Source organism: Pleurodeles waltl, chromosome 7 (assembly GCF_031143425.1).
Source record: "Pleurodeles waltl isolate 20211129_DDA chromosome 7, aPleWal1.hap1.20221129, whole genome shotgun sequence".
NCBI classification, from domain to species: domain Eukaryota; kingdom Metazoa; phylum Chordata; class Amphibia; order Caudata; family Salamandridae; genus Pleurodeles; species Pleurodeles waltl.
In genome coordinates this window covers 865,437,260-865,464,366 of record NC_090446.1, presented here as the reverse complement: position 1 = coordinate 865,464,366, position 27,107 = coordinate 865,437,260, and the positions used below count along the sequence as shown (strand labels likewise).

Genomic DNA, 27,107 nt, shown 5'->3' with positions numbered 1-27,107 from the left:
CTCACATGCTCGTAAAATGGGATTAGCCTTCGTAGGGTCAGGGGTGGGAAGGTGCAAGGGGGCAAACAACAACACTGAGTGGGACAGGAGGTGAGTATCATATGGCCTGCAAACACATGCGCTCTTATTGGAGTGTAGGAAATAAAATAAAGTACAACTGAAAGCTCACAAGCATTTGAGGGACACTCAGCGCCGCAATGAAGCAGTCCATAGGTGATGATCCATAGGAAGGACAAGCTGGAAGTGGAGAGGAAGTGAAGCTAGCACGCTCGGAAATGCAGGAACATGAGGGTGACCGTGAAGCCAACCAATGGTTTGCAAAGGGTGGACTCTAGGCCCCTTGTAAGTAAACAAAATGTCTCACAAGCAACAGCGCAAATGCTGCCTACAGTGAGACCTAAGAAGGAGAACACATAAATACGCAAAGAATACATATTCTATTGCAACTGAGTGCTTGCTGAAAATAGTTTTGCATCTTTTTTACACTATAAATTAAGAGCACAAAATAAACAACAAAGCCCATACTTAAAAAGCACAACATTATCACACCAATCCTACAAATAATCATAAACGTATATAAGCAGCGAACACCAAGTGCTCGTTACACAGTACTTGTTTTGCACTAAGTTCTCGTTTTTAATGAGTTGTTTACCACAGAGTCCAATGTATCCAGAGTTGGATGTGCTATAGTAAATACATATAGATGAATACGTTTGTATTTGTTTCAACAACCTACAAATGGATGTATCAAGGAGAATTTCCCTGGTCTATGTTAGGCATCGGAATTGAACTCATGCCTGTTTAAAACAGAGAAGATCTATGCCAATATGTTTCCCATATTAGGGAATGGTAGGACACACATTAGTTTTCTTGTTCGATGACTGAGAATACAGGCATGTTATGTAGATTAGCTGAAACACTAACAATGTGAGATGCCCTCAAATAGATTTAAAATTTAGTCAAACATCATAATTATCCCAACGGTGCACCATAAACAGAGGAAACAACCAGTCTTTATTTGGAACTGCACAAACAAGTGAAATAGTTGTTTTCCAGCAGTGAGAGATTTTTAGCCAGGGTAAGAAAAATTGAGTAGAGCTTACATGAATGAAGGCAAACCAAGTTGGTTGTGGAAGTTACAATAGAATTATAAATTCACCGCTTGCATTAGGTATTTTTTTCCTGGATCTAAATACTTGGTTTTGCTGCCCCTTTCCAGACATTGCAGGAGGATAAACTGAGCATGTCCACACACTATGCAGCACAAAGCCCCTTGTTGCTGTGGGTGGCATACCTTTAAAATATTTGTTTGCCAGGAAAGCAGTACTTCACAAATATAGCTGCTTTTATTTTTTCCTGCTTTTTATACAACGTGTACTGTTTAAGAGGGCTTTTCTTGATAGTGGTTTTCAGGAAACAACCCAAGTCAAGAGCTAGACGTTGAGAAGGTCTGTTCCTTGCTTATGGCAAGGGCTACTTCACCCAGTACCCATGATGTCACCCTGCATTGAAGAGCGTACGTGTCCAGTTAAAAGGAAGCCACTTCCTTGGCAGTCTTGAGGCTTGATTGAAGATTACTCCTGAAGAAGTCAACAAGACAACAATTTTCTCCTGATATCCAGAAGGAGAAACAAGACAAACGGGAATTACAGGTGTGGAATCCAGAAGAAGATCCAGCTGCTAGAAGCAAATAGCTGGGACAAAAATAGTAGCAAAGGAATGAAGAATACGATGAAACATAGGAAGCAAATATGTCCTGTAACATTTTCCTGTGTTGATTGCCTCCCTTATGTACGGTTCAAACAGGAACTGACTAAGTGGGAAAAGGCTCTACTTCGTCTTGGGTTGGGAACCTCAAATAATATCCAGGTGGCAGGCCACCCTCTTCGAAAGAGCTTGTCCACATCCCTTTCCAGACATCCACTTGTTTGGTTAAAATAAAATAAAAAGTCAAAATGCCCCATCCTTTATTCCATGTTGGATTCCAGAGTCCTAACACCCCACCCTTATGCATGGTGCTCTAGGCAGCTTGCGTAAACCCTCTCTGGTTGACGTGAGCACCAAGATGTCAGAGCAGTCTGGGCAGCACAGAAGCCAAGCATGGCGTCCTGGAACATGCTGGCCTGCCACATGAGCACAACGTCTTCCCTCTTTGAATGCACACTGTCTTTGGTAAGTTCTTGACACTGCTCTCTGCAAGTATGTAACATTATGTCTCCATCCTTGAGCTTCAAGCTTATTAGGGTGCTAAAGAAATTGACAAGATAACGTAGCATGAATTGAAGAAGCATCTTTCCAACAAATTTCACTAGAAGCATAATCATTCCAGTGGATCAAAATTGAAGATGACACCAAAATGTCTGAAAATGGCAAAGTTCTTAAAACTCATATTCAGGTAGCCTTTGTTCCATAATGATGGATTTTCAGCTGGAAGCCACTGATAAGGATCAGGAACATATGGCTATAAGTGTTATAAATGAAAAACAGAATGAGTTGTCCAGGTTTGAGGATGGGTCAATGGAAAGGCCACAAGATTGATTTCATGAGTTGCTTCAAATGGCCCAAACAATTGTGAGTGAAATTTAAATAACCCTTTATGGACAGAAAGAAAACAAGAAGACGTCCGTACCCTTTATCTGGGAGCAAAAAGGGCAAAACATAATCTTTATCAGCACATTCCTTCATTTTGACCATAGAGTGACATAGTTTTTGAGAATTAAGGACCTGATTTAGAGTTGGGCAGACGGGTTGCTCCATCACAAACATAACAGATATCCCGTCCAACATATTACGATGTCCATAGGATATAATGGACTCGTAATACAACGGATGGGCTATCCGTCATCTTTGTGATGGGGTAACCCATATGCCAAACTCTAAACAAGCCCTAAATTGTCTGTGCTTATGTATCTTACTAAAATAATATGTAGTTGATGGAACCAAAAGATAAATGCTAGAAGGGGATGGGAAAAATTCTTGAATCACAATCTTGCATACAAAAGAAAGGTGTAGGTGGCGCTATCAGTTGTATTACTAATGGAAAATTCCCAAAAAGTAAATAGGAGACTGCAGCCATTGCTCCAAACTTAGTTTTATTTGCTTCATATGCCCATGTGACGATAACTAGAAGACAGAACTTGTTTAACTCCCAATGCTTTAGATATTGTCTTGCAAAAATTTGAAAGCTATCAAGTACCTCTTTCAGAAATGACAGTATAAGGCAAACCATGATGCTGGAAAATATCAAAGAACATTGGGTCATCTCAATACCTCTTGATAATTCGTACAAAGGTGAAATAAAGACCATCTTTAAAAATGTGTCTGCTGTTAACATTATCACACACTATCCTTCAGAAAATGGAAAATCCTTTATAAATTCTATACAAATCTTATGCCAACATTCAAGATCCACTGGTAATGGCTGCAAATATACAGACGTTTTCAAATGTAAGGATTTCTGGTGGATACAAATAGGGCAGGCAAGAATATAATCTTGAATGTCAGAATGAACCAAAAAGATTGTAAAACGAAATCAGAAGTTTTCTTTACTCTTCTGTGATTATAAATGGCTAGGTTGTGACACGGTTTCAGGCCTTCCAGCTGTAATATTTAATTGGATCAATAATAATTTGTTTGATTAAACACAATCCATTTTACTTTACTACAGTGATGGTTTAAATGGAAATATTGTATTTTATTCAAAACCATCTGTTCTTGAGCCATCTTAACTTTGTCTAAAAAAGAACTGTTCCAGCCACTCATTAAGAGTGAACTACAGGTTAATCATAACTCAGAATAATGGTAGGAAAAGACATCCACTAGTACATTCTTTGAATGAGGAATATTGATGATAGAACCCATCTGGTTTGGGGACTTATAGGAAAGTGTCTCTTTTTGGCACAGTAACCCCCCACATTTTGCCTGAATCTGATATAATTTCGATTGAAAGTGCACTGGGTTCTTGCCAACCAGGTCCCCAGTGCCAGTTATATTTCCGAAAACTGCACAGTTGTTTCAGCAATTGGCAAAACCTTTAGCACCCTCTGTAAGTCCCTAGTAAATGGTACCCCTGGTACCTAGGGCCTTGAGTACTAAAGAGGGTCCCTAAGGGTTGCAGCAAAAATTGTGCAACTCTAAGGGACCCCTCACCAAGCACATGACAGGCTGCCTTTTGGAGGCTGCGTGTCTTGGTGCAGACAAAAGTGAAAACACAACCTGGCACACAGCCTGTGTGCCATGTCCTGTAACACTGCATGCACTATATGTAAGTCACCCCTCTAGCAGGCCTTACAGCCTTTAGGCAGGGTGCATTATATTACATGTTAGGGCATAGCTGCATGAGCAGATATGCCCCTGCTATGTCTTTGTTGATTCTGAGACATAGTAAGTGACCAGGGAAGCCATTTTAAATGCATGTGCTGGACACTGGTCAATAGCAGTTCTCCAGCTACATGATAGCTCTACTGAAAATAGGGGTGTTTGGTATGAAACATCTCATATTGGTGAACCCACACTGATGCCAGTGTTGGATTTACCAATACATGCACCCATAGGGCAACTTAGAGGTGCCCCCTGAAAGGTTACCAGCCTTTGGTGTGCTTGCTGACTAGTTTCTGCCAGCCTGCCACCCGAGACACCGTTCCGGACCCCTAGGAGGTCCGGAACAAAAGCCTTCTGCACTTAAGAGGTCCAGAACAAAAAGCCTGTCCGGGAAGAGGTTGTAACACCCTCTCCCACAGGATGACCTGCTTCCTAGCCTCCCTAAGGTGGCAAGCCTCAAAGGCTGCCGCCTTTGAAATGTGAATCTAGCATTACTGCATCTGCAAGGTCTGATAAGATGATCCTGTGTCCACAACTCCAGACCACATAATTCCAAGTGTGGAGACCCCTGGGCTCGTTTCACTGGTTGCTAAAGCAACAAGACCAAATGAAAGTATGCATCCAGTCTCAGCTATAGCCCTGGGCCAGTGATTCTGGTTGGGAGCAGACAGGGCCCCCAGCTGCACTGGGGTCTGACTAAACAAATAGATCACACTTCACTCCATTCTCCTGGGATGAAGGACAGCCTCAGCCCAGTGGCAGTGCCTGTGGTTGCGTGCCACCCGTTCCCTCACCACCCAGCACACAACATGGGAGGTAGCAGACCTCGATTTCCCTAAGCTTCTCAACCTGCAGTGCACCAGCCCTGTCCCCTTTGCCTTGAAGCCTCACTCCCTTTGGTGCTCCCCCGAACCTTCCTGCTTATATTTGTCTCTAGTCAGTAGAAGAAAAAAGACTCAAGGATACCACATGGTAAAGGGCTCGCTGTTCACTTGTCTGTATAGTCATTACCCACTACTTCCACACCAAATTCCCGGAATCTCATAATCAGGAAGGGTCCAAGTAGCAGAAGCCCAACAGAGCAGGAGTATAGGTAAGAATTGTGTTTTAACAAGAAGAACGCCTATCCAGAGATCCAGTAGAGTTGGGCAGTTTATTAAGGATTCCCAAGAAGCCCACAGAGACAGCCAAAGCAATAAAAGTATAAGATCAAGGGTGAGAGCAGATTGCGAGGACAGTGAGAATTCCAATAGGTTGCGCAGTTTCCAGGCAAAGAGAGAGTGGTTAGCTTGTTCTTTTAACCTGCTGCTTCTATGGCTAAACCTGAAAAACTGCTGTGATGATAGAACATCTCCGATTTTTGGGATCCAGGAGTTGATTCTGCGCTCTGTGGCAGAACTGGCATTACGGGATGTGGGGAACGTAGGACACCTATCGGTAAGCACCATAAACATGAAGGAGAGTCGAGTCACAGTAGGATGTTGGAATCTGGAAGTGCCAAGAATGTTGATGAAACCGTAACTGTTCTGTCACCCTGTGACCTCATGGTGTGTGTGGAACATTGGAGTCTCCTGAGGCAGAGGGTCTGGTCTCTTCCCTAAACATTTTAGTGACAATTTATGCTGAGTTGGAATCTGTTATCGTAATATTAAAACATGGTTTGCTTGGACCCGGAGAGCGCTTTCTTGTAGATTTACGGGGGTAGTCTGAGTTCCTCTTCAGAACTACTTATAAAACCTACTCATTTCTAGCCAACTTATTTGGGAACGCCCTGTAACTTGCCAACGTTTTCCACCATTGCTTTCTCTTGGTGAAATATTTGCTCAAATCCCATGAGGGGGGAGGAAGCAGAGACCAGATAGTGCTCAGCTGCTTAATTTGTTTGCTATGTGTAGCGTAGTCAAAATATTAATGCCCAACTAAATCCGTCAGTTTCCAGTTGAGTCATGACATTAACCAGGGAGCAAATATCAAATTCTCCCACACACACTATTGTTTCTTGCTCAAAGAACTCTAAATGTAGTTTTCTCTTGTACTTTCCCACTATTTGGGATCTGCAAGGTCTGTCCCCAGAACATTTTTTTTATTTGATACAAGATTAGAAAATCTTGTTCAAGAATTATTGCGTTTTCCTTGTTCATTTTTGTCTGCTTTTTTGCTATGTGCATGCTTTTTGTCTCTTTCCATTCAAGCTCACTATGAATGGAGAATGGTGCATAATTACAGAATTGGCTCTTTAGTACAAAACACTGTTTTGTCCAGGAGTGAGGGAAATAAGCCCCTTCTTTTGCCACATCCAAAGAACTGATGCAGCAACTTAGCGTGATTTACTCCAAAGCATAATAACCTCATGTTAGAGTTATCACTGCAGCATGCACATCCAAAGCCAAGATGACTTGACTGCTACCTGTTATAAGAAGAGGTGGAGGTTTTAGTGTGAGCTCTTATTTGTGAGACACCTCATTGTTGCCGAATGTAGGAACTACACTGTTGAAAGGTCAAAATGATTCACATTTGTAGGCCACAATATTTCATAATTTCAGTTTTATTCATGATGAGCTAAATTCATACAAATGTTTGGACCCATCAGATCAATACTGGTAAGCTGCTTTAGAGCAGTCATTTAAGTTTGTCTTTAAGACAATTTTCTGGACTAGTGTTGTGACTGATAATCACGAAGTATAACCAGCACAAACTTCAAAACCATTCTTTATTGAGAAATGGTGTAGTGATAAACCCAACAAAGGACAGAAGTAAAGGACCCCCAAAACGGCTAAAGTGATTGGGTGCTGTAATCTAAGGCAAAGAACATGGCACTGAATGTCTTAATTTGTAACCCCAATATGGAGGCTTATCAGATGGCAGAAGCACATTCTAAGCATCTCACCTAAAGGTTGTAGTCTGTATTTTCAGATCAATGACCGACGGATTCTTGGAGGCATGTTTGCAGTATGTGGTGTTCCAGAGAACATGTTCCGCACGGTTTGCTCCTCTGTGGACAAGTTGGACAAGGTGATTGTTTTATGCTTATGGTCCTTGCCATTAAATGTGGGTGGTTCTGTCTCTGAATTTCTGTTCAAGATTTCCTTTTGCTGTTTTTCAGAATCCCTGGTCAGACGTGAAGAAAGAATTGGTCCAAGAGAAGGGGCTTACACCTGAGGTGGCTGATCATATCGGAGACTATGTTCGACAGAGTGGTATGTCCTACCAAAGAAAGTTAGACGTGATGTGGTCTGTTGACTAAGTTATCAGAGGTGGCAGTTCTTATTCTGGTAACTACTTCAGTGAAAATATGTGGGCATTTCACTTTATCTTTAAGTGCACTTATGTGACAAAATGTGAAATTCCTAAACCTTGTTAAACCCCCTGTAGAGAATATTCGGTTGTGAGCACTTTATTTCCAAAACCCATAACAATGTGTGCAATGTTCCTTGATAGTTGCTGGTGCAGGAACAATGTGTACAATTTTCTTTGATAGTTGCTGACAGTCTGTCTAAACCAGCTTGCCACTCTACAATAGACTTTTATTTTTATTTTTATTATTAACCTTGCCTTACGACGGGTTCCATGATAGCATAAGCCTGCAATGAAAATTAATGATGAAAATGTTTTGACAATTCATACAAAGAACATCCACCACAAACTGAATTTCATGACACATAATAACAGATGGTTCGATGGCATATGTTGCTGCAGATACACATGTTTGGCACAGTCCGCTGCCTGGTGTTGGGCTCGGAGTATTACAAGTTGTTTTTCTTCGAAGAAGTCTTTTTGGTCACGGGACCGAAGGACTCCTCCCTCTTTGGCTCCATTGCGCATGGGCGTCGACTCCATCTTAGATTGTTTTTTTCCGCTGTCGGGTTCGGACGTATTCCTTTTCGCTCCGTGTTTCGGTTCGGAAAGTTAGTCAGAATCTCGGAAGAAAGCGTCGGTATTGTTCCGTTCGGTATCGGGATAGTTAGGTACATCGACACCGATCATCGGAAGACTTTGGGATAGTTTCGATCCCCCATCGGGGCCTGGTCGGCCCGACCGCGTGCGACATCGAAGCCGATGGAACGGACCCCGTTTCGTTTCTGCCCAAAATGTCACAGTAAGTATCCTTATACAGATCAGCACTTGGTCTGTAACTTGTGCTTGTCCCCCGAGCACAAGGAGGATACCTGTGAAGCCTGTCGAGCCTTCCGGTCCAGAAAAACACTCCGGGACCGAAGAGCCAGGCGTCAACAAATGGCGTCCACGTCGACAAAACAACGTCTCGACGAGGAAGAGGAAACATTCTCGGTTCCGGAATCAGAATCCGGAGACTCCGACGTCGAACAACAGCAACAAACTGTGAGTAAGACGTCGAAAAGTAAATCCATCGACAAACCGAAAGCCCAGGGGACGCCACTGCCAACAGGCCATGGCTCGACCCATAAAACAGGCGACCCGTCGAAGGCGCCGAAAAAGGGCACGCCCATAGCGAAGACACCCGACTCCGGTCGAGGGACCGCCATGGAGCAACCTCGGAGCCGAGAAAGCGGCTCCGAGAGACAAAAACAAGATACCGGCACCGAAAAACATCGGCACCGAGAATCCATGCCGAAAGGAACAAAAATTCTGTCGGTGCCGAAACCGAAAAAAGATTCTCTCTCGGCGCCGAAAAATACCACACCTTCATCCTACTCAGAGGAACAAGGAATAAGTGGCCAAATGCACAGATTTGGACAAGAGCTCCAAAGTGTAGAATCGGACTACACACAAAAGAGACTGTACATCCAGCACGACACAGGGAAGATATCAACCCTTCCCCCAATCATGAGGAAAAGAAGGATCGGACTTCCAAAGGATGACGCACAACCACAAGCCAAAGTGGTTAAAAAAGTCACGCCTCCGCCCTCTCCACCACAGGCATCGCCGGCACAAACACCGCCACAAATGCACTCACCAGCGCAAACTACCATAAGTCATGACGATCAGGATCAAGACGCTTGGGACCTGTATGACACCCCAGTGCCGGACAATGATCCCGAGTCATACCCCACAAAGCCGTCACCGCCAGAGGACAGTACCTCATACTCGCAACTGGTGGCTAGGGCAGCAGAATTCCACAATGTCCAACTGCATTCCGATCCTATAGAGGATGATTTTTTATTTAACACCCTCTCGGCTACACACAGCCAATATCAATGTCTCCCAATGCTACCAGGGATGTTACGGCACGCAAAACAAATTTTTGAAGAGCCCGTAAAATCAAGAGCCATCACCCCAAGGGTGGATAAGAAATACAAACCACCACCCACAGACCCAGTGTTTATTACTTCGCAGTTACCACCTGACTCCGTGGTAGTAGGGGCAGCTCGCAAGAGAGCAAATTCACATACATCTGGCGACGCCCCACCTCCGGACAAAGAAAGCCGAAAATTTGATGCGGCAGGGAAAAGAGTAGCATCACAGGCAGCCAACCAGTGGCGCATCGCAAATTCACAAGCGCTTCTGGCCAGATATGACCGAGCACACTGGGACGAGATGCAACTTCTCGTAGACCATCTTCCCCAGGAATACCAAAAAAGGGCGCAGCAAATAGTGGAAGAGGGACAAACCATCTCAAACAATCAAATCCGCTCTTCACTAGACGCAGCCGATACTGCAGCAAGAACAGTCAACACTGCTGTCACCATAAGGAGACACGCTTGGCTACGCACTTCAGGCTTCAAACCTGAAATCCAGCAGGCTGTCCTTAATATGCCCTTCAACGAGAAACAACTTTTTGGCTCTGAAGTGGATACAGCCATTGAAAAACTTAAAAAGGACACAGACACGGCCAAGGCCATGGGCGCACTCTACTCCCCGCAGAGCAGAGGCTCTTTCAGAAAAACTCCATTTAGAGGGGGGTTTTGTGGCCAACCCACAGACACCACCAGCCAACAAACAAGAACCACACCATATCAGGGTTCCTTCCAAAGGGGAGGTTTCAGGGGATATCGGGGGGGTCAATTCCCAAGGAGTAGGGGAAGATTCCAGACTCCAAAAACACCTCCACCTAAACAGTGACTTTCAAGTCACGCAACCCCTTCACTCAACACCAGTGGGGGGAAGACTAAGCCAATTCTACCAATCTTGGCAACAGATTACAACAGACAATTGGGTATTAGCAATAATCCAACATGGCTATTGCATAGAATTCCACAACTTCCCACCAAACATCCCCCCCAAAACACGCAAAATGTCACCACAACATTTAGAACTTTTAGGACTAGAAGTTCAAGCACTACTGCAAAAGGATGCAATAGAGTTAGTACCAGTACAACAAAAAAACACAGGAGTTTACTCCCTGTACTTTCTAATTCCAAAAAAAGACAAAACATTAAGACCAATATTAGATCTCAGGACACTAAATACCTACATCATATCGGACCATTTTCACATGGTCACACTACAAGACATCATTCCACTGCTCAAACAGCAAGATTACATGACCACATTAGACCTAAAGGATGCGTACTTTCATATACCAATACACCCTTCTCACAGAAAGTACCTACGGTTCGTATTCAAAGGAATACATTACCAATTCAAGGTGTTGCCATTCGGAATAACAACTGCACCAAGAGTGTTCACAAAATGTCTAGCAGTAGTAGCAGCACACATCAGGAGACAACAGATACATGTGTTCCCTTACCTAGACGATTGGCTAATCAAGACCAACACAGTAAAAAAATGCGCAAACGACACCACATTTGTCATACAAACCCTTCACAAACTGGGGTTTTCCATCAACTATACAAAATCACACCTAGAACCGTGTCAAACACAACAATATCTAGGAGCAACCATCAACACATCAAAAGGAATTGCCACTCCAAGTCCACAAAGAGTGCAGGCATTCCACAAGGTAATAAGTGCTATGTTTCCAAACCAAAAGATACAAGCAAAACATGTGCTAAAACTTCTAGGCATGATGTCATCATGCATAGCCATTGTCCCAAACGCAAGACTACACATGCGACCCTTACAACAGTGTCTAGCATCACAATGGTCACAGGCACAGGGTCAACTTCAAAATCTGGTGTTGGTAGACCGCCAAACATACCTCTCGCTTCTATGGTGGAACAGCAAAAATTTAAACAAAGGGCGGACATTTCAGGACCCAGTGCCTCAATACGTTATAACAACAGATGCTTCCATGACAGGGTGGGGAGCACACCTCAATCACCACAGCATTCAAGGACAATGGGATATACACCAAACAAAATTTCATATCAATTACCTAGAACTGTTAGCAGTATTTCTAGCGTTAAAAGCCTTCCAACCCATAATAACACACAAATACATTCTTGTCAAAACAGACAACATGACAACAATGTATTATTTAAACAAACAAGGAGGAACACATTCAACACAATTGTGCCTCCTAACACAAAGAATTTGGCAGTGGGCGATTCACAACAACATTCGCCTAATAGCACAATTTATTCCAGGAATACAAAACCAACTAGCAGACAACCTTTCGCGAGACCACCAACAAGTCCACGAATGGGAAATTCACCCCCAAGTTCTGAACAAGTACTTTCAAATTTGGGGAACACCCCAGATAGATTTGTTCGCAACAAAAGAAAACTCAAAATGCCAAAACTTCGCATCCAGGTACCCACACCGCGAATCACAAGGCAATGCTCTATGGATGAGTTGGTCAGGGATATTTGCGTACGCTTTTCCCCCTCTCCCTCTCCTTCCATTTCTAGTAAACAAGTTGAGTCAAAACCAACTCAAACTCATACTGATAGCACCCACATGGGCAAGACAACCTTGGTATACAACTCTATTAGACCTTTCACTAGTACCGCATGTCAAACTACCCAACAGGCCAGATCTGTTAACACAACACAAACAACAGATCAGGCATCCAAACCCAGCATCATTGAATCTGGCAATTTGGCTCCTGAAATCCTAGAATTCGGACACTTAGACCTCACACAAGAATGCATGGAGGTCATAAAACAAGCTAGAAAACCTTCCACTAGACACTGCTATGCATCTAAGTGGAAAAGATTTGTTTACTACTGCCATGCCAATCAAATACAACCATTACATGCCCCTACTAAAGACATAGTAGGATACTTACTACATTTGCAAAAAGCAAATCTCGCTTTTTCATCTATAAAAATACACCTCGCAGCAATATCTGCTTACCTACAAACTACTCATTCATCGTCTCTATTTAGAATACCAGTTATTAAAGCATTCATGGAAGGGCTAAAAAGAATTATACCACCAAGAACACCACCAGTTCCTTCATGGAATCTTAACATCGTCTTAACAAGACTCATGGGTCCACCTTTCGAACCCATGCATTCCTGTGAAATGCAATATCTAACCTGGAAGGTCGCATTTCTCATTGCAATCACATCCCTCAGAAGAGTAAGTGAAATACAGGCATTTACCATACAAGAACCATTTATTCAAATACACAACAATAAAATAGTTCTAAGAACAAATCCAAAATTTCTGCCAAAAGTAATCTCACCATTCCATTTAAATCAAACAGTAGAATTGCCAGTGTTCTTCCCACAACCAAATTCTGTGGCTGAAAGGGCACTACATACATTAGACATCAAAAGAGCACTAATGTATTACATTGACAGAACAAAGCTAATCAGGAAAACAAAACAACTGTTCATAGCTTTTCAAAAACCACACATAGGAAATCCAATCTCTAAACAAGGCATTGCTAGATGGATAGTCAGATGCATTCAAACATGCTATCTTAAAGCCAAAAGAGAATTGCCTATTACACCAAAGGCACACTCAACCAGAAAGAAAGGTGCTACAATGGCCTTTCTAGGAAACATTCCTATGAGCGAAATATGTAAGGCTGCAACCTGGTCTACGCCTCATACGTTTACTAAACACTACTGTGTAGACGTACTAAATGCACAACAAGCTACAGTGGGCCAAGCTGTACTAAGAACATTATTCCAAACTACTTCAACTCCTACAGGCTAAACCACCGCTTTTAGGGGAGGTAACTGCTTTATAGTCTATGCCAAACATGTGTATCTGCAGCAACATATGCCATCGAACTGAAAATGTCACTTACCCAGTGTACATCTGTTCGTGGCATTAGTCGCTGCAGATTCACATGTACCCTCCCACCTCCCCGGGAAGCCTGTAGCCGTTTAGAAGTAGATCATAAATCTTAAACATCTGAACATTTGTAAATAATTATTAGAAACTCTTAAAGTACATACATATTCACTCCATTGCATGGGCACTATTTATACCAAACAACTCCATCCTCACCCTCTGCGGGGAAAACAATCTAAGATGGAGTCGACGCCCATGCGCAATGGAGCCAAAGAGGGAGGAGTCCTTCGGTCCCGTGACCAAAAAGACTTCTTCGAAGAAAAACAACTTGTAATACTCCGAGCCCAACACCAGGCAGCGGACTGTGCCAAACATGTGAATCTGCAGCGACTAATGCCACGAACAGATGTACACTGGGTAAGTGACATTTTCATTATTATCCTAGTGGCATTAGGTCTTTCATCTATAAAAAGAAGAAAACTCCCATTGGACCAGCTTTGTGAGAATTCAAATTTGTGACCTGCAGATTATACACTGGTGTGTGCAGCAATTTCTCAGCCCATCGCAATAGACTTGAGCATTTGATACAAAACTGAACATTTACTTTTGCAGATATAAAAATAGTACTGGCATCTGGTGAACAGCCACATGAACAGACTTGTACCCGGCAATGTACTTGAACCTTATAACAATGTGCTTCGTGTTATGGCTGGTTTTTTTTGAGCGATGTGTTATGACTGGTTCTTTTGAATTGTAGCAAAGTGGGTCACTTCTGCTTCCCCACCTGTAGCATACTCTCATGTTATTTATAGGGGGCCAGGAATGTCTCTTTCACCCTTTCTGTAGTGTCTTTAACCAGGTGGTGTGGGCCCTTCGCTGAATTCAGTTGGACCCTTCTCCAGGTACTTCCTGCTTCTGACGTTGTTACATGCACCATCTGGCATTTCAAAGTCTCCCACCTGACCCATCATTTATCCTGTCTCCAGGGTGCCTTCATGGACCAGTCCTAATATACCCAGTAGTACCTCTGTTGCTCCAATTATTCCTGTTCTTATGGGATGCTATCTTAAAGGTTGACTTTCGATCTTTCATTTCAGCCCTTTTAAAGAACATGTACTGCCTTCTGACTATATCCTAGTTCAGTTTCCTCGACACATAACTGTAATTACAACTGTGGTTGGAACTTATTCTAGATGATGATAGAAAGTTAACTTATAATTCTGTCTGTGAGGATTGTGTTTGTTCAACATATGTTTGATGCAAATACACAGGAGATATAAACCCCCTTTAGCCTTCTCCCTGGAACTTCATGCTTCAGGATATGCATGGCCATCTTTTTCCCCTTACTTATTCTACATTCCTTCGACCTCTTTTTCACGTTTATTACTTCAATATTTGATTGGTTAAACTCCCATCTGACCTGCTTCACCTCTCTGTATGTCATAGCTCTGTTTTTTTGTACCAGTCTTTTCTGCTTTTCTGAGCCACTACTTGATAATTCCTGCCTTCGCCTCACAGTTCTCCAATGTGTTTTTAATTCAAAACTAAATACCAGAAAACTGTCATATACATGTGTTTTTAGAATTTTTTGTGTCAACATTTTTTTTTTCATGATCCTGTCTGTAAACACCGTGCACAAGCCTCCATCTTCACAGGCTCTATTTCTGTTTGGAAGGTTATGTCATATAGTCTTCAAGCATGCAAGCATATGGCGTGTTAAGTGTTGGTTACTCCTTTGCTGGTATCACCCTTTGAGATTTGAAGCATGTTTTTGCTCTCCTGCGGCCCATTTCCTCCTTTTTTGTGTGTTTATGTGCATTTTTTTCTTCCACTAAAAAAATAAATAAGTTCTTAGTCAGGGGCGGCTCCTCTGTAATAGCAGATGAGCGTTGCTCATTTGGATTTGAGACTGGGTTAGCAACTTTTTTTGTATCTTTGAGGTAATGAACATAAATATTAAATTGCAAATCAAGGGATCAGTGTGTAGGGCTGATGCACATTGTGTGATGGTGGTATGATTAGTGGGGGAGGTCATGTATTAAAAAATCATTTTTGACTAGGCACTGTAAATAAGGCTAATATACAATACATTGCCTAATGCATCCTATCAGATGTTTTTTGACAAAAATATGAGAATGTGGCCCAGACACACTGATATATGTGAAAGACTGTCGAGTCTAGCCTAATGCAATTCAGCGACTCAACTTCAGATCACCTATTATGTGTACATTTTCGCAGTATTTGGACTATAAAATATATTATATCAAGAATGGCATTTCCAGAACTAAGTTCCAGCACCTCTGAGGAAAGTCTTCCATTTAGCCTAATTAAAAACAAGAGTACAAGGCCAGCCTGTAAGGCTTGGATTAGAACAGTTAAATAAACACACTTCTCCTTTAGGAAATCCCGGAGTTTCCATACTCCATGATGCTCACTACTGGCAGCTGTCTCATATTGTCAGTTCTGTTTGAGGAATACGCGACTAAGGAAATGATCTCCACTCTGAAACAAAAAAACAAATGTTGGTGACCAAGATATAGGCAGAGGAATAGGATGGGTCGACTGTGAAGATGCCACTGATGCAGCACTAGGACTATCACCAAACAACCATATGTTCTTTATTAGCAGTCGTAGACATTAGACTAGAGTAGCAAGCTCAAACAGCCTCCTTAGCAGCTCTTGGGCAGACTGCACAGTCACAGTGTTTTTATAAATTGTGCAACAATGTCGCTTTGGAAATGTCATCCCCGACATAAAATTCTGTATTCTAAACCTTAGGAAAATTGCAGGTTATTTCAACTGGGTTTTTCTGATTCTCTTTAGGCGGGTTGGAGCTGATACAGCACCTGCAGCAGGACCCGCAGCTGTCTCAGAACAAGCAGTTCTTGGAGGGGCTAAGTGACGTGAAGACGCTCTTTGAGTACCTTGAGCTCTTTGGTGTGACAAATCAGGTGGGTGAGAGATAACTCGTAGGTGGCAGATCGGGGCTGGACTGGTGGAAAACGTTGCTGAATAAGGTTCTTTTCAATTCGTTTTGCAGATTTCTGTTGACCTAAGCCTAGCCCGTGGTTTGGATTATTACACTGGAGTAATATTTGAGGCAGTCCTGCTCTGGGACCAAAAGGAGTTGCATGTCCAGCAGCAGAATGACCATGATGAGGCCCTCAATGTGGGTAGCGTGGCTGGAGGGGGCCGCTATGATGGACTGGTGGGATTGTTTGACCCCAAGGGCAAAAAAGTGCCTTGTGTGGGAGTCAGCATCGGGATCGAGCGTATCTGTTCCCTCATGGAGAAAAAGGTATGCAGCTTTAATTCTTTATTTTTTTTGCATGCGAAAACAGGCCGGCATACTTTAAGTGCATTGGATCTAGAAGTGCTCCGAAGTTTCAGAACCATATGCCTGACAAGGGCAAATCCAGTGTTTGTTCAGTGTGCAAACAATGCAAGAAAGAATACTCTCTGAGGAAGTCGTTTGAAAAAATAGTATCCAGTACACCCAAACAGACCGCATTACCCCCCAACTTAGACTACTCGAGAGAAGGATCAGTATTGTCTCAGTTGCACTGAAGTATATCTGAAAGCATTTGAAAAGTAACAGTTGTATCACTGAGTACCTGAAAAGGAGCCCCAGAACTGGGGCATGCAGGACACCCACCTATGGTAAAGCACAGCAGTTACTCCATGATTAGCAGATCATTATGAAACTTTGCCGGTAGAATCGGAGTCTGTATGGTGCGAGTCCAAAAGATTCCAATAGTATGATAGCATTTGTAGTCAAAATATTCAGAGATTTTCTGAAACAGCCTGGGGCAGACATTGATTTTAAGAGCACGCACTGATTCTAGCCATAGTGTCACAACTGCACCGGTCCTCTGTGTAAGTAGTGTTAATTCTTCTGCCAACAAAACAAACTAGTGAATGTAATAATAACCCAGAGGGAGAAACTGGCACATGGCTTTATAAACTGAAACTATAAATCAAGAGTTGAGTAGTAATATATGATGAATATTTACCATACGCAAATTGAAAAATAAGTCTGAGTAGGATTTCTGAGTATCTGTGTTGTATTTAAAAACGTTTTGGAACAGGTGTTTACTTAAAATAAAGTCTCATTGGGCAGTTAATACTATTTGAGAGACTTTGATAGTAATTAGCCATTTGAATTGTGACTGTAATTGCCTGCAGCTGTCTCCACTAAAATCAACATCAAAGCTTTAGGAATACCTGCAGGAACAACACTGCATAAGCTTGAATCCATGTTGACAAACAGAGCTCGTGCAGAGATTCAGCCTTAAAGACTCATCAACTAACCTAGTGTCCACGCTTGGAGACTGACACATACACAATGCCGATTGTTACTTTGTCTTCGAAAAGACACATAGAGTGGGGTTTGGCTCGGGTCAGAAGAGTATTTCTCTCTTACTTGAAGCTATTGCATCTTTGCTGTATTATTCATCCTCCTGTTCAGTGCTTGCAGTTCTTGACGAGCCGTTTCACAATTATAACCCAGACTCATCATACATTAAATACTTTATATCTTAGATGTATTCTATAGAGAAAACAATAATTTTTTATTTGTTTTTGTTGCAAGAGGCATTTTCAATGGTTTTGTCAACCCTTGTTAAACCAGTCTTTTTATTTTAGTAAGATTGACTTGTTTCTTAGTTGCTTCGTAGTCACAGTCTGATGGTAAAGATTTCTGTGAACATAGTTCGCCAATACACCTGTATATCTTAATCCAGTAATTTGTTTGACTTGTGCATAAAAATAGCTGATTACATCTGAACCTCTATTGGTAAAGGTGTCACCCCTAAACATTGTTTATGATCCCATATCCCTCAGGGATTTGAACACTGCTGTAATGTATTGCAAGCCTTGAAAAGACATGACTTCATTCATCTCTGCATCGATCGAATAAGAACACAAGAACTTGATTTTGTGATAAAGATTGCACTTCCTGCCAAAACAATGCTGCTGTGTAGCAATGTAAGCAGGATGCTTTAGATACTGAATTCTTACACTTCTTTTGGAAACTAAGAAAGTGAAAGGGTAATGGTCGAGTCTGCTCTGGCAGTACTCAAACCTGTGTTTGCATGTTTTGCACAGATTTACACCACAGTAGATCCATTATCCCACCCTGTTAGTGGTGCCGAGAGACCACGTTGAACTCATTTGGCAATGTAACGTAATTTAATATGGCCTTCAATGCTTTTTGAGAGATTTTTTAAAATATGTAAAGTTTCTGTGTGTAAGAAAAGAGATTCACCTTCGCAACACTGAATTCTATATTGGAGGCTCGTCATCATCATCCAATACTTTATTCGGTTCATATAGACAATAAAAGACATCCAATATATACATACTTACAAATTTCTTAAGCATTTAATAAATGACATTATTAATAAAAGTTTTGAATGCCGAAAGCGGCACATATATAGTTTATCTCCGCCTGTATTGTCTCTACGTCTCCTAAGTTGTGTAAGTAAGAGAAGGCAAGATGACTAGTTCTAATGCCGTTAGCTAAAAAAAAATAGGACGTAAAAACCTTTTTCTTGGAGTATCATAAAGAGTACAAAAGAGAATAAAGTGCAAGGTGCTTTGAGGTGTTTTTCCATCACAACAGCACGGCGGAAGATTCTTAATCAAGTTCTGCGGGTAGGAAATGCTACCAAATAGTGTAATATATTCAACAGTAGCCTGGTAAGTAAGAACCTTTGCCGCTCAAGACTGATAGTGACCAAATATAACAGTGGATATGGTTGCTGTGACTGCTTCCTCTCCTGATTTCTATCTATAACTGTATTTAACTTTGAATTATGAATTTGATGCCAGTTTATATCCTTTATCCTTTACCCTTTTGATGTCCTGCCTTGCCAAGAGGTCCCGCGTGAGGAAAAACTCCCCTATCCCAAGCGATCTACACAAGTGGGCTTCAGGGTTTGACCACATTTTTAACCATAACAATACAGGTTGAAGCTTTATGTAGTCGGATATACCTCTCAAGCCCACTTCTTCGTGACAAAACGTTACTGAGGTTGATTGTGGGACTGCTAATAACCTCCTTAAAAACGTATTTTCAGCAACTTGGAGGGTCGAGCATTCAACATAGCCCAAGACCCCTGCTCCAAATGTCGCAATAGAAAGACATTTACTAATAAAAACAATCATCATCTCTTTAACAGGTTTATGCCCTAATTTTTTCGAAAATCTAAAAACAGCATCTAAGGCTCTTTGAAATTGTGTTAAATGTACATTTACAAAATATTTCCAATTAAAATCTACATCAGTGGTAACCCCCAAATATGTAAAATATGGGACGTTGCGTATTTATTCCCCTTCCAAAATAATGTTTTTAGTTTTTGCTAGCTTTGGCCCACTCTTCATCGCAAATGACTTTGATCTGTTAATTTTAAGACTGAGGTTTCCCATGAATGTATTAAAAGCATTCAATAAAATTTGGAGACTATTTGCTGTCCTTGAAATAAGTACGGCATCATCCGCGTACAGAAGTACTGGAATCTGGGAGTTATTAATAAGTGGCAAACCCTTCCCCATTTCTCAAAGGAACTTTTCCAACCCATTTATATAGAGAAGGAAGAGAAAGGGGGCCAGCACACAACCCTGTCTGACCCCCTTTAATGAGGAGAATTTGTCCGTTGAATCACCCTCCTGGGAGTAGCAGACTCGTGCCGAAGTACAGGCATGAAGTCTACTGAGTAAAACAATGATATCTTTATCCACCCCCATATTTAGCATAACCGTCCACAATTTCTCTGTCAACTGTGTCAAATGCACAGGACAGGTCCATAAACACTAGATGTACAAAGCCCTTTTTTGCTTTTGTGTATTTTTGGACTATCAGAGTCAAGTTAAGTGTTTGTTCGACTGTACCCAACCCTGGGCGAAACCCGAACTGCACCTCTGACAGACAATTGGTCTCCATTGCCCAGTTTTCCAGCTTATTTAAAATCACTCGACCTAATATCTTGACTGAGCTATCCAAGAGGGAGATCGGGCGATTACATAATGGATCTGCCCTATCCCCCTTCTTAAAAATCGGGACAATAATCACTTCTCTCCAAGTATCTACCAGCGGACCTGTCATGACAGATTTCAAGACATTAGTGAGCAATGGTCCCCAAAAATCTGGAAGCTCTTTGTATGAGTCGGCTGGGATCCTATCTGGACCAGGAGCTTTATCCGAGGGACAGTCTCGGATGGCCTGTTTTACATTAGCTACATCGATTGTATTACAAAAAGGCGCACTTATCGAGGCATTTCTTATTGCCATAAAACAGTTCTTGTCATCTTGTGAAGCATTATTCTCTATAATAAAAAGTTTTGAGAAATGATCCACCCAAACTTGGGCTGGGATAACAGTGTCCATAGTCGTTTTAACCTTGCCTTCCAATAATGGGGAGTTGGCCACTTGCCACAAGGCAGTTGTGTCTCTATTTTTACTCGCTTCAATCAGCTCCTCCCAGGCAGACTCTCTCAGTTCAGTCTTTTTCTAGCAGCAAGCACATCCTTGTATCTCTTTCTTGCAGCTTTAATGGCATGTCGGTCTTGAGGGAAAAAGTTGGTTATTTTCTTTAATTTTGTTTAGGGAAGAGGTACATGCATGATTAAACCATCGAGATCCTCTTTCTTTGCTGGTACTAGAACTTTGCAGTTTTTTCAGCCATATACTTTACTGTCATGAAGAGCAAGACCCTGAAAGTGAGCCGACCACAATCACTCAAACTCTGATTAGCCCACGTTGAAGCAAGAGTATAGAACTTTGTATCAGCCTTCATGCAGAACAGAGACATGTATTGAGGTGTTCCCCCCCACCCCCCCCCCCTTTAGAAATTGCAGCTCTGCTTGCTTCTCGCAGAGGTATCCTTATGTTTACAGTTAGGATCAGTGTGGGCCCCGAGAAGTTATGAGCCGATTCGTTGTGCTGATATCTGGAGAGTCCTGACACTTTTAGGTCTTGAAATGAAAGAGGTTTCTTAACTGTTGGATAAGGTCACGGACAAATTGGTTGTTTAGCTCAGCCACATTTAGGTGTCCTTCACTCAACTGCAGGAGAGAATGTTCTTAAATTCAAAAGGTAATATCAGTATATGCAGCAAAAAGTGCCCTTTTCTTAAAGTGTGACTGATTAAACCTCTTATTTTATGAGTTGGATAGAGGCAAAATATTTTCTGTTTTATTGTCTTTTTGTCAGTAGTCTGATACAGTGTGCAATGCATAAAACCCAGAAAGAACCTTTTCCTATGCTTCTCAACACCACAGTTCCCAAAAGCACAACTGCAAAGCCCAGTATATGTTGGAATTAAAGCAGCCAGCACATGTTGCCTGATAAGCCATTTTAAGTGAGACAAAATAAAGAAAAGGAAGAGTAGATTCTTTCTCCCTTTGACTTTACTTCAAGCATGGTTCAGCATTGCTTTAAAGATCAGATACTGTGCATGCTGAATGCACATTTTTAGCTGTACGTTATTTTATGTTATGTATATTTGTAGAGTGCACAACTCACCCAGGATGGTATCCTGGAGCTGATAGCAGGAGTTGTGTGAGCCATGACTGGGCCAAGGCTAGTCCCAATAGCTATGTTTTTAGTTTCTTGCATTTCCCAAAAGAACAACTGCAAATCCCAATATATGTCAGAATTAAAGCAGCCAGCACATGTTGCTGGCCAAACCATTTTAAGTGAGACCAAAAAAGGAAAAGGAAATTCTTCCTCCCTTTGACTTTCATTCAAGGATGTTTAAGCATTGCTTTAAAGTCCAGGGAGTTTAGACACTGTGCATGCTGAATGCACTTTATCTGTACATTACTTTATTTTTTGTGTATTTTTAGAGTGCACAACTCACCCGGGATGGTATCCTGGAGCTGATAGCAGGAGCTGTGTCAGCCATGACTGGACTAAGGCTAGTCGAAAAACCCATGTTTTAGCTTCTTGCAGAATTCAAACACTGATGAGGTGGCTCTGATTTGCAGAGGGAGGTTAATCCAGGCTTTGGGATCAAGGTAGAAGGTATGACTTTTTTGCATATGAGGGGAATGTATGCAAGGAGAAGTGCAGCTGAGCCAAGGTGCCTGGTAGGGTTGTGAAAGTTAATGAGATTGTTGAGGTATGTGGGGCCGTTGTTCTGTATGGCTTTGTATGGGTGCATGAGGAGTTTGAAAGAGTGGCTGTTTGTGGATAGGGAGCCAGTGGAGGTCTTTGAGATGCAGAGTGATGTTGATAGGGGTGGATGAGGTTAGTCTAAGTGTGGGTTTACCAGCACAGTTCTGTATAGTATGTAGTCTTCTGGTAAGTTGTATGGTCATTTCTACTTAGAGTGCCTTGAAATGCTTGTTGTTGACGAACGCCTTAGTGACAATTGTACAGGTGTTGAGATGGAGCTACTTGAAAATCTTCTCGAGTGTGTGGAAGTAGAAGATAGAGAATGTGTTCAATTGATTTGTCATAGTGAGCTACTTATCAACTACTATTCAGAGGTTCTTCGCATGGTTGGTTGGTTTGGGTCTGAGTTCAGCTAGCCACCAGGTTGAGCCAGACAGAGAGATGTCTTTGCAGAATATGACTACTTCTGCCTCATCTGTGTTGATTTTGCAGTATTTGTTTTTCATCAATCTGGGACATGCAGGGAGAGGGAGAGTGGGGTGTCGTCTGCGTAGGATATAACTTTGATGCTGTGGGCATGAGTGGAGCCATGTAGGTGTTGAACAGTGTGGGGCTTAGCGAGTATCCTTGTTGTTCTCCATAGAAGAGGTTGCCAGGTGGCTGAGGTGAAAGGAGTCAGGTTGACCAACAGGATGTGGCCTAGAAGGAAGGAGCAGATCCAGTGGAGAGCAGGACCTTGAGCACTGACTTTGTGTAGGTTTTGAATGAGGATGAGGTGGGAGACAGTGTTGAAGGCATGGAGCATTCTAGAAGATTGAAGGCAGCGCGGTCTCCTCTGTCCATGATCAGTCGGACATTGTATGCGTTAGTGAAAAGGAGCATATCAGTGCTGTGGTTGGGTTTGAATCTGGATTGAGTGATGTCAAGGAGGTGGTTGTCATGGAGGTGGGCAGCTAGGCATATTAATGATCTTCCCCAGGACTTGTGCTGGAGAGGTATTAGGAAAGATTGGTTGTTGGTGGACACATATTTTTTGATCTGCTATGGTTTTGGTAAAAAGGAGGAATCCGTTGCATGTTTCCATTCATCTGGGAAAGTGACAGTGTTTATTGAATCATTCAGGATTAGGGTGAGGGCAGTGCTGATGGGGTCCAGTCCATTTGTAAACACGTAATGAGGGCAGGGTTCGAGGGTGCTCCAGAGTAAATAGACCGCATGGTCACTGCGGTTTCCTAAGTAGCTGATAACAGGTCAGATGGCCAGGGTGGTCTCTGAGATTTGGAAGTGATGGGTAGAGTGGCTGTGGGGGTGGAAGGGTCTGAGTGGGGCTGGAAGTTGTCGTGCATGCTTGTGATCTGCCTCTGAAGAAGAGAGACATCTGGATGCAGATGCTCTATGCGGAAACAATGTTGGTGAAGTCTTGCTGCTGGAGATGTTAAGACGTTCATGATGGTGAAGATTTCCTTGGGGCTTCTTTCAATGCTCTTAGTGAGTAAAGAACATTTGTTGACTCTGAATTGTTGGTGTTATCACCTGAGTGCTGATCTGTATGTGCTATTGTTGGTGTTGTCCTGGCTTAGTGTTTGTCTTTGTTCTGATTGCTTGCAGCAGCATTTGGCATTTGGTGTGTTTGCACTCTTCTCTGTACCACTTTGCTACTGGTCTGCTTCTGGTGGCCGTGATGGTCTTGAATGGGGTCAAGGTGTCTGCACAAAAGGTGATACAGTCATTGAAGTTGGAGATGGCTCTGGGGAGTTCATTGAGGTGTTGCATTCAGCGGTGTAGGAGCTCCGAGGACCACTATTCTTCAGAGATCTTCTTCCAGTCACGTTGTGAGGATTTTCCCAGGGCATTCCTGCAGTAGTGAGAGATGGGTATGTTGAAGCGGACAAGGGCATGACTGGACTCGATGATGGGTGTTAGCTTATCCACAGTGGTTTTTCTCAATCTAGTGAAGATGGGGTCCAGTGAGTGTCCGGCAGCATGGAGGGTGGCCTTCCACTCGCTGGATGAGTCTGAAGTTTGTCAGGGCCTTCTGGAGATTGGGGTCGGGCAGATCCTTCAGGTGGTAGTTTAGGTCAGCAAGGAGCATAAAGGCACTACAGTGAAGGATCAAGGGGCAACAAAAGTCTACGATTGTGCTTCCAAGTGTTCTGGGGTGTGGGGGTTGTCGCACAGGGTGTAGTTGACAATGATGTGAAGTTTGAACATGAGGTGTTCCATGTTGCTGTTGGTGTTTGCTGAGGTAAAAGAGCACTGGAAAGTCTCTTTAAAGATCATGGTGAGTCTGCCTTGAGTCTGTTAGCCCTGTTCTGTCTTCTGAACTTGTATCCAGAGGGTGATAGCCATGGTGATGCTGGAGGTCAATGTTGGAGTCAGCCAGGTTTCAGTGAGGAAGAGGAGGTCAGGTGAGTAGTTGAGCAGCAGGTCCCATATTTCCATGGCGTGTTTGGTGAAGGAGCAGTGTTTAAGAGAAAGCAAGGTAGTGAGGATCGGGAATTGTAGTTGTGAAGAGATTGTGGCCATGTGTGATGTGTGGTGCATCCATGGTTGGCGTTGTGGGAGAGAACAGAAGTGGCAGGAGGGGAAGTCTGTCAGCAAAGGTCGCCTAAGGTTCAGGACTAGGAGGGAAGCAAAGGAGTAGCTGCGGTTGGTGGGAGTTGGGCCAGAATTCAAGTCTAAGTGTGAGATTAGCAACAGAGTTCTGTTTGGTCTGTAGTCACCGGTAGGGCGCAGACAGGCACAAACAATCTTGCCTTTGGCTCGTCAGAAGTGCATCCGCTATGAATCCGTGCTGCTGCTTCGTTAATCGTTTAAGTAAGACAGCGACGAGCTTAGAAGTGGAGGATGGGGCTAAGAGTGAAGCAGGAAGGAAGCATGGCACAGTTGAAGGCCAGAGTTGGCAAGGAAGAAAAATGAGGAAGTAAGTGAAAGCAGCAAGAATGGGACAAAGAAGGTACAGAAGACACCAAATAAAGCGCAGAAAGCGGACGAGAATGAAAGAATGAGTGGGAAGAAGAAATGAGAGGCAAAGAAAGCATTAGAAAGCAGAGAAAATAAGCAAATAATGAACGAGAATGAGAGCCTTCTTCTGTGCATCTCTCAAATAGGAAAAGAGAAAGGCACAGAGAAATGTCAACGAGAATTAGAAAGGGACAGAAATTGTCAGAGAAGGAGCACAGGAAGAGTGGATGGTGGAGTGGGAGCAAGAGGAGGTTGAGGCGGGTGATCTCTTCACAGCACTGGTGCTGGACCTGAAAGGACTGGGCCTGGTCGGAAGGCACAGGTAAGTATGTCCTAGATCTTGATAACCTGGAACAAGGCAGACTAAAGGTTGTCTCACTGCTATTGAGATTCGAACCATGAGAAGGAGCAAACCTTGTGAGAAATCTGCATAAGAACATACTTCAGAGAGTTATGGGTGAACAAAGCAGTCACTGCGCCAAACTATAATCATCCCACTGCTGAATAAACCTTCAACTGATGCAAACTGCTTTGGCCAACATAAATGTTTAAATATAAAGAGTATGCAATTGCAGATTCTTTTGAGAAATTCAACAACAGCTACTTTGGTTTCAGGCCCTTGAGAGGAATTAAACTCTAATAGAAATATATAGGAAGATCCCTTTCCTGCCCTCCTGGGTGAACAAAACCTATCTGTTCTAATTCTTATTGAACTCTTGGTGGCTTCCAATGACCACAGCGCCCTTGCCAAAAAGTTAAAGAAATGGATGGGAATATGAGGGTACCACCCTAGTATGAATCCATTCAGATCGATCAGTTGGATGGACCCAAGGGTGCCCAACTTATCAATATCTTGACATCCCCAAACTAGATTTGCAAACATATGTAGCTTGTGAAGAAATTAGTCTAGGATTGAAAAAACGAGGCAATACCCAGGCTAACATAACCAAGGTTAACAATCACGTCTCCCCTTACATAAAGTAGAGGTTCCTCTGAATAAATGATATTGAAACAGAGACCCTGTTGATCTGCAACCCTGACATATCTAGAACAACCCAATTTGTGAAGTCCGTCTGCCAGGAAATCCTTTACAACCTGAATTTACAAAGCCAAAAATCTGGATGTTTTATTTGTACCACCTGAAAATATTTGAGAAATGCGACCTTCAGTAAAAAAAGACCTTGGAAGAAAGAGTGAACTGCGAACATATCTTATGTAAAAAAAGACAGAAATTAGATAACACGATTTATAGTAAATGTGTTTTAAAATGTGAGGTGACAATGAAGCTGAAAAGGAGCACAATGCATAGAAATTATCTTCTGTAAATCAGTGTAATGTGGGTTGGGAGTGTTCCTTCGGGTGAGTAGTTTGGGCCAGCAAAACTTCGATGCACCTTGCCTATCTGATATAATCTCCTTATCTGACACACTTCCATGTTGTGTTCCATTCATGACTTCATTCTACTAATATAGGTGGCCATTAACTACATTCAGATATATGTATCATGAACTAGTGTATATTTGTTTATATGAACTACAGGAGTATAGACAAGCCTTCTTGGTGTGAGCCATGTTTTCAGTTTTGACATTCTTATGGCTTCTTATCTTTTTGCCTAATGCCCGTTGCTTCACCT

General features: G+C 42.5%; 1 protein-coding gene across 1 annotated transcript in view; it reads left to right on the top strand.

Annotated features, from left to right (window-relative positions):
- Positions 1 to 27,107, top strand: part of LOC138245655 (histidine--tRNA ligase, cytoplasmic-like) — a 119,554-nt gene that overhangs the window by 54,680 nt on the left and 37,767 nt on the right. Inside the window, exons 7-10 of the mRNA XM_069199402.1 lie at positions 7,234 to 7,332; positions 7,424 to 7,517; positions 16,216 to 16,343; positions 16,433 to 16,690. Of these exons, the coding sequence (XP_069055503.1) occupies positions 7,234 to 7,332; positions 7,424 to 7,517; positions 16,216 to 16,343; positions 16,433 to 16,690 (579 nt within the window). The remainder of the gene's footprint in view (positions 1 to 7,233; positions 7,333 to 7,423; positions 7,518 to 16,215; positions 16,344 to 16,432; positions 16,691 to 27,107) is intronic.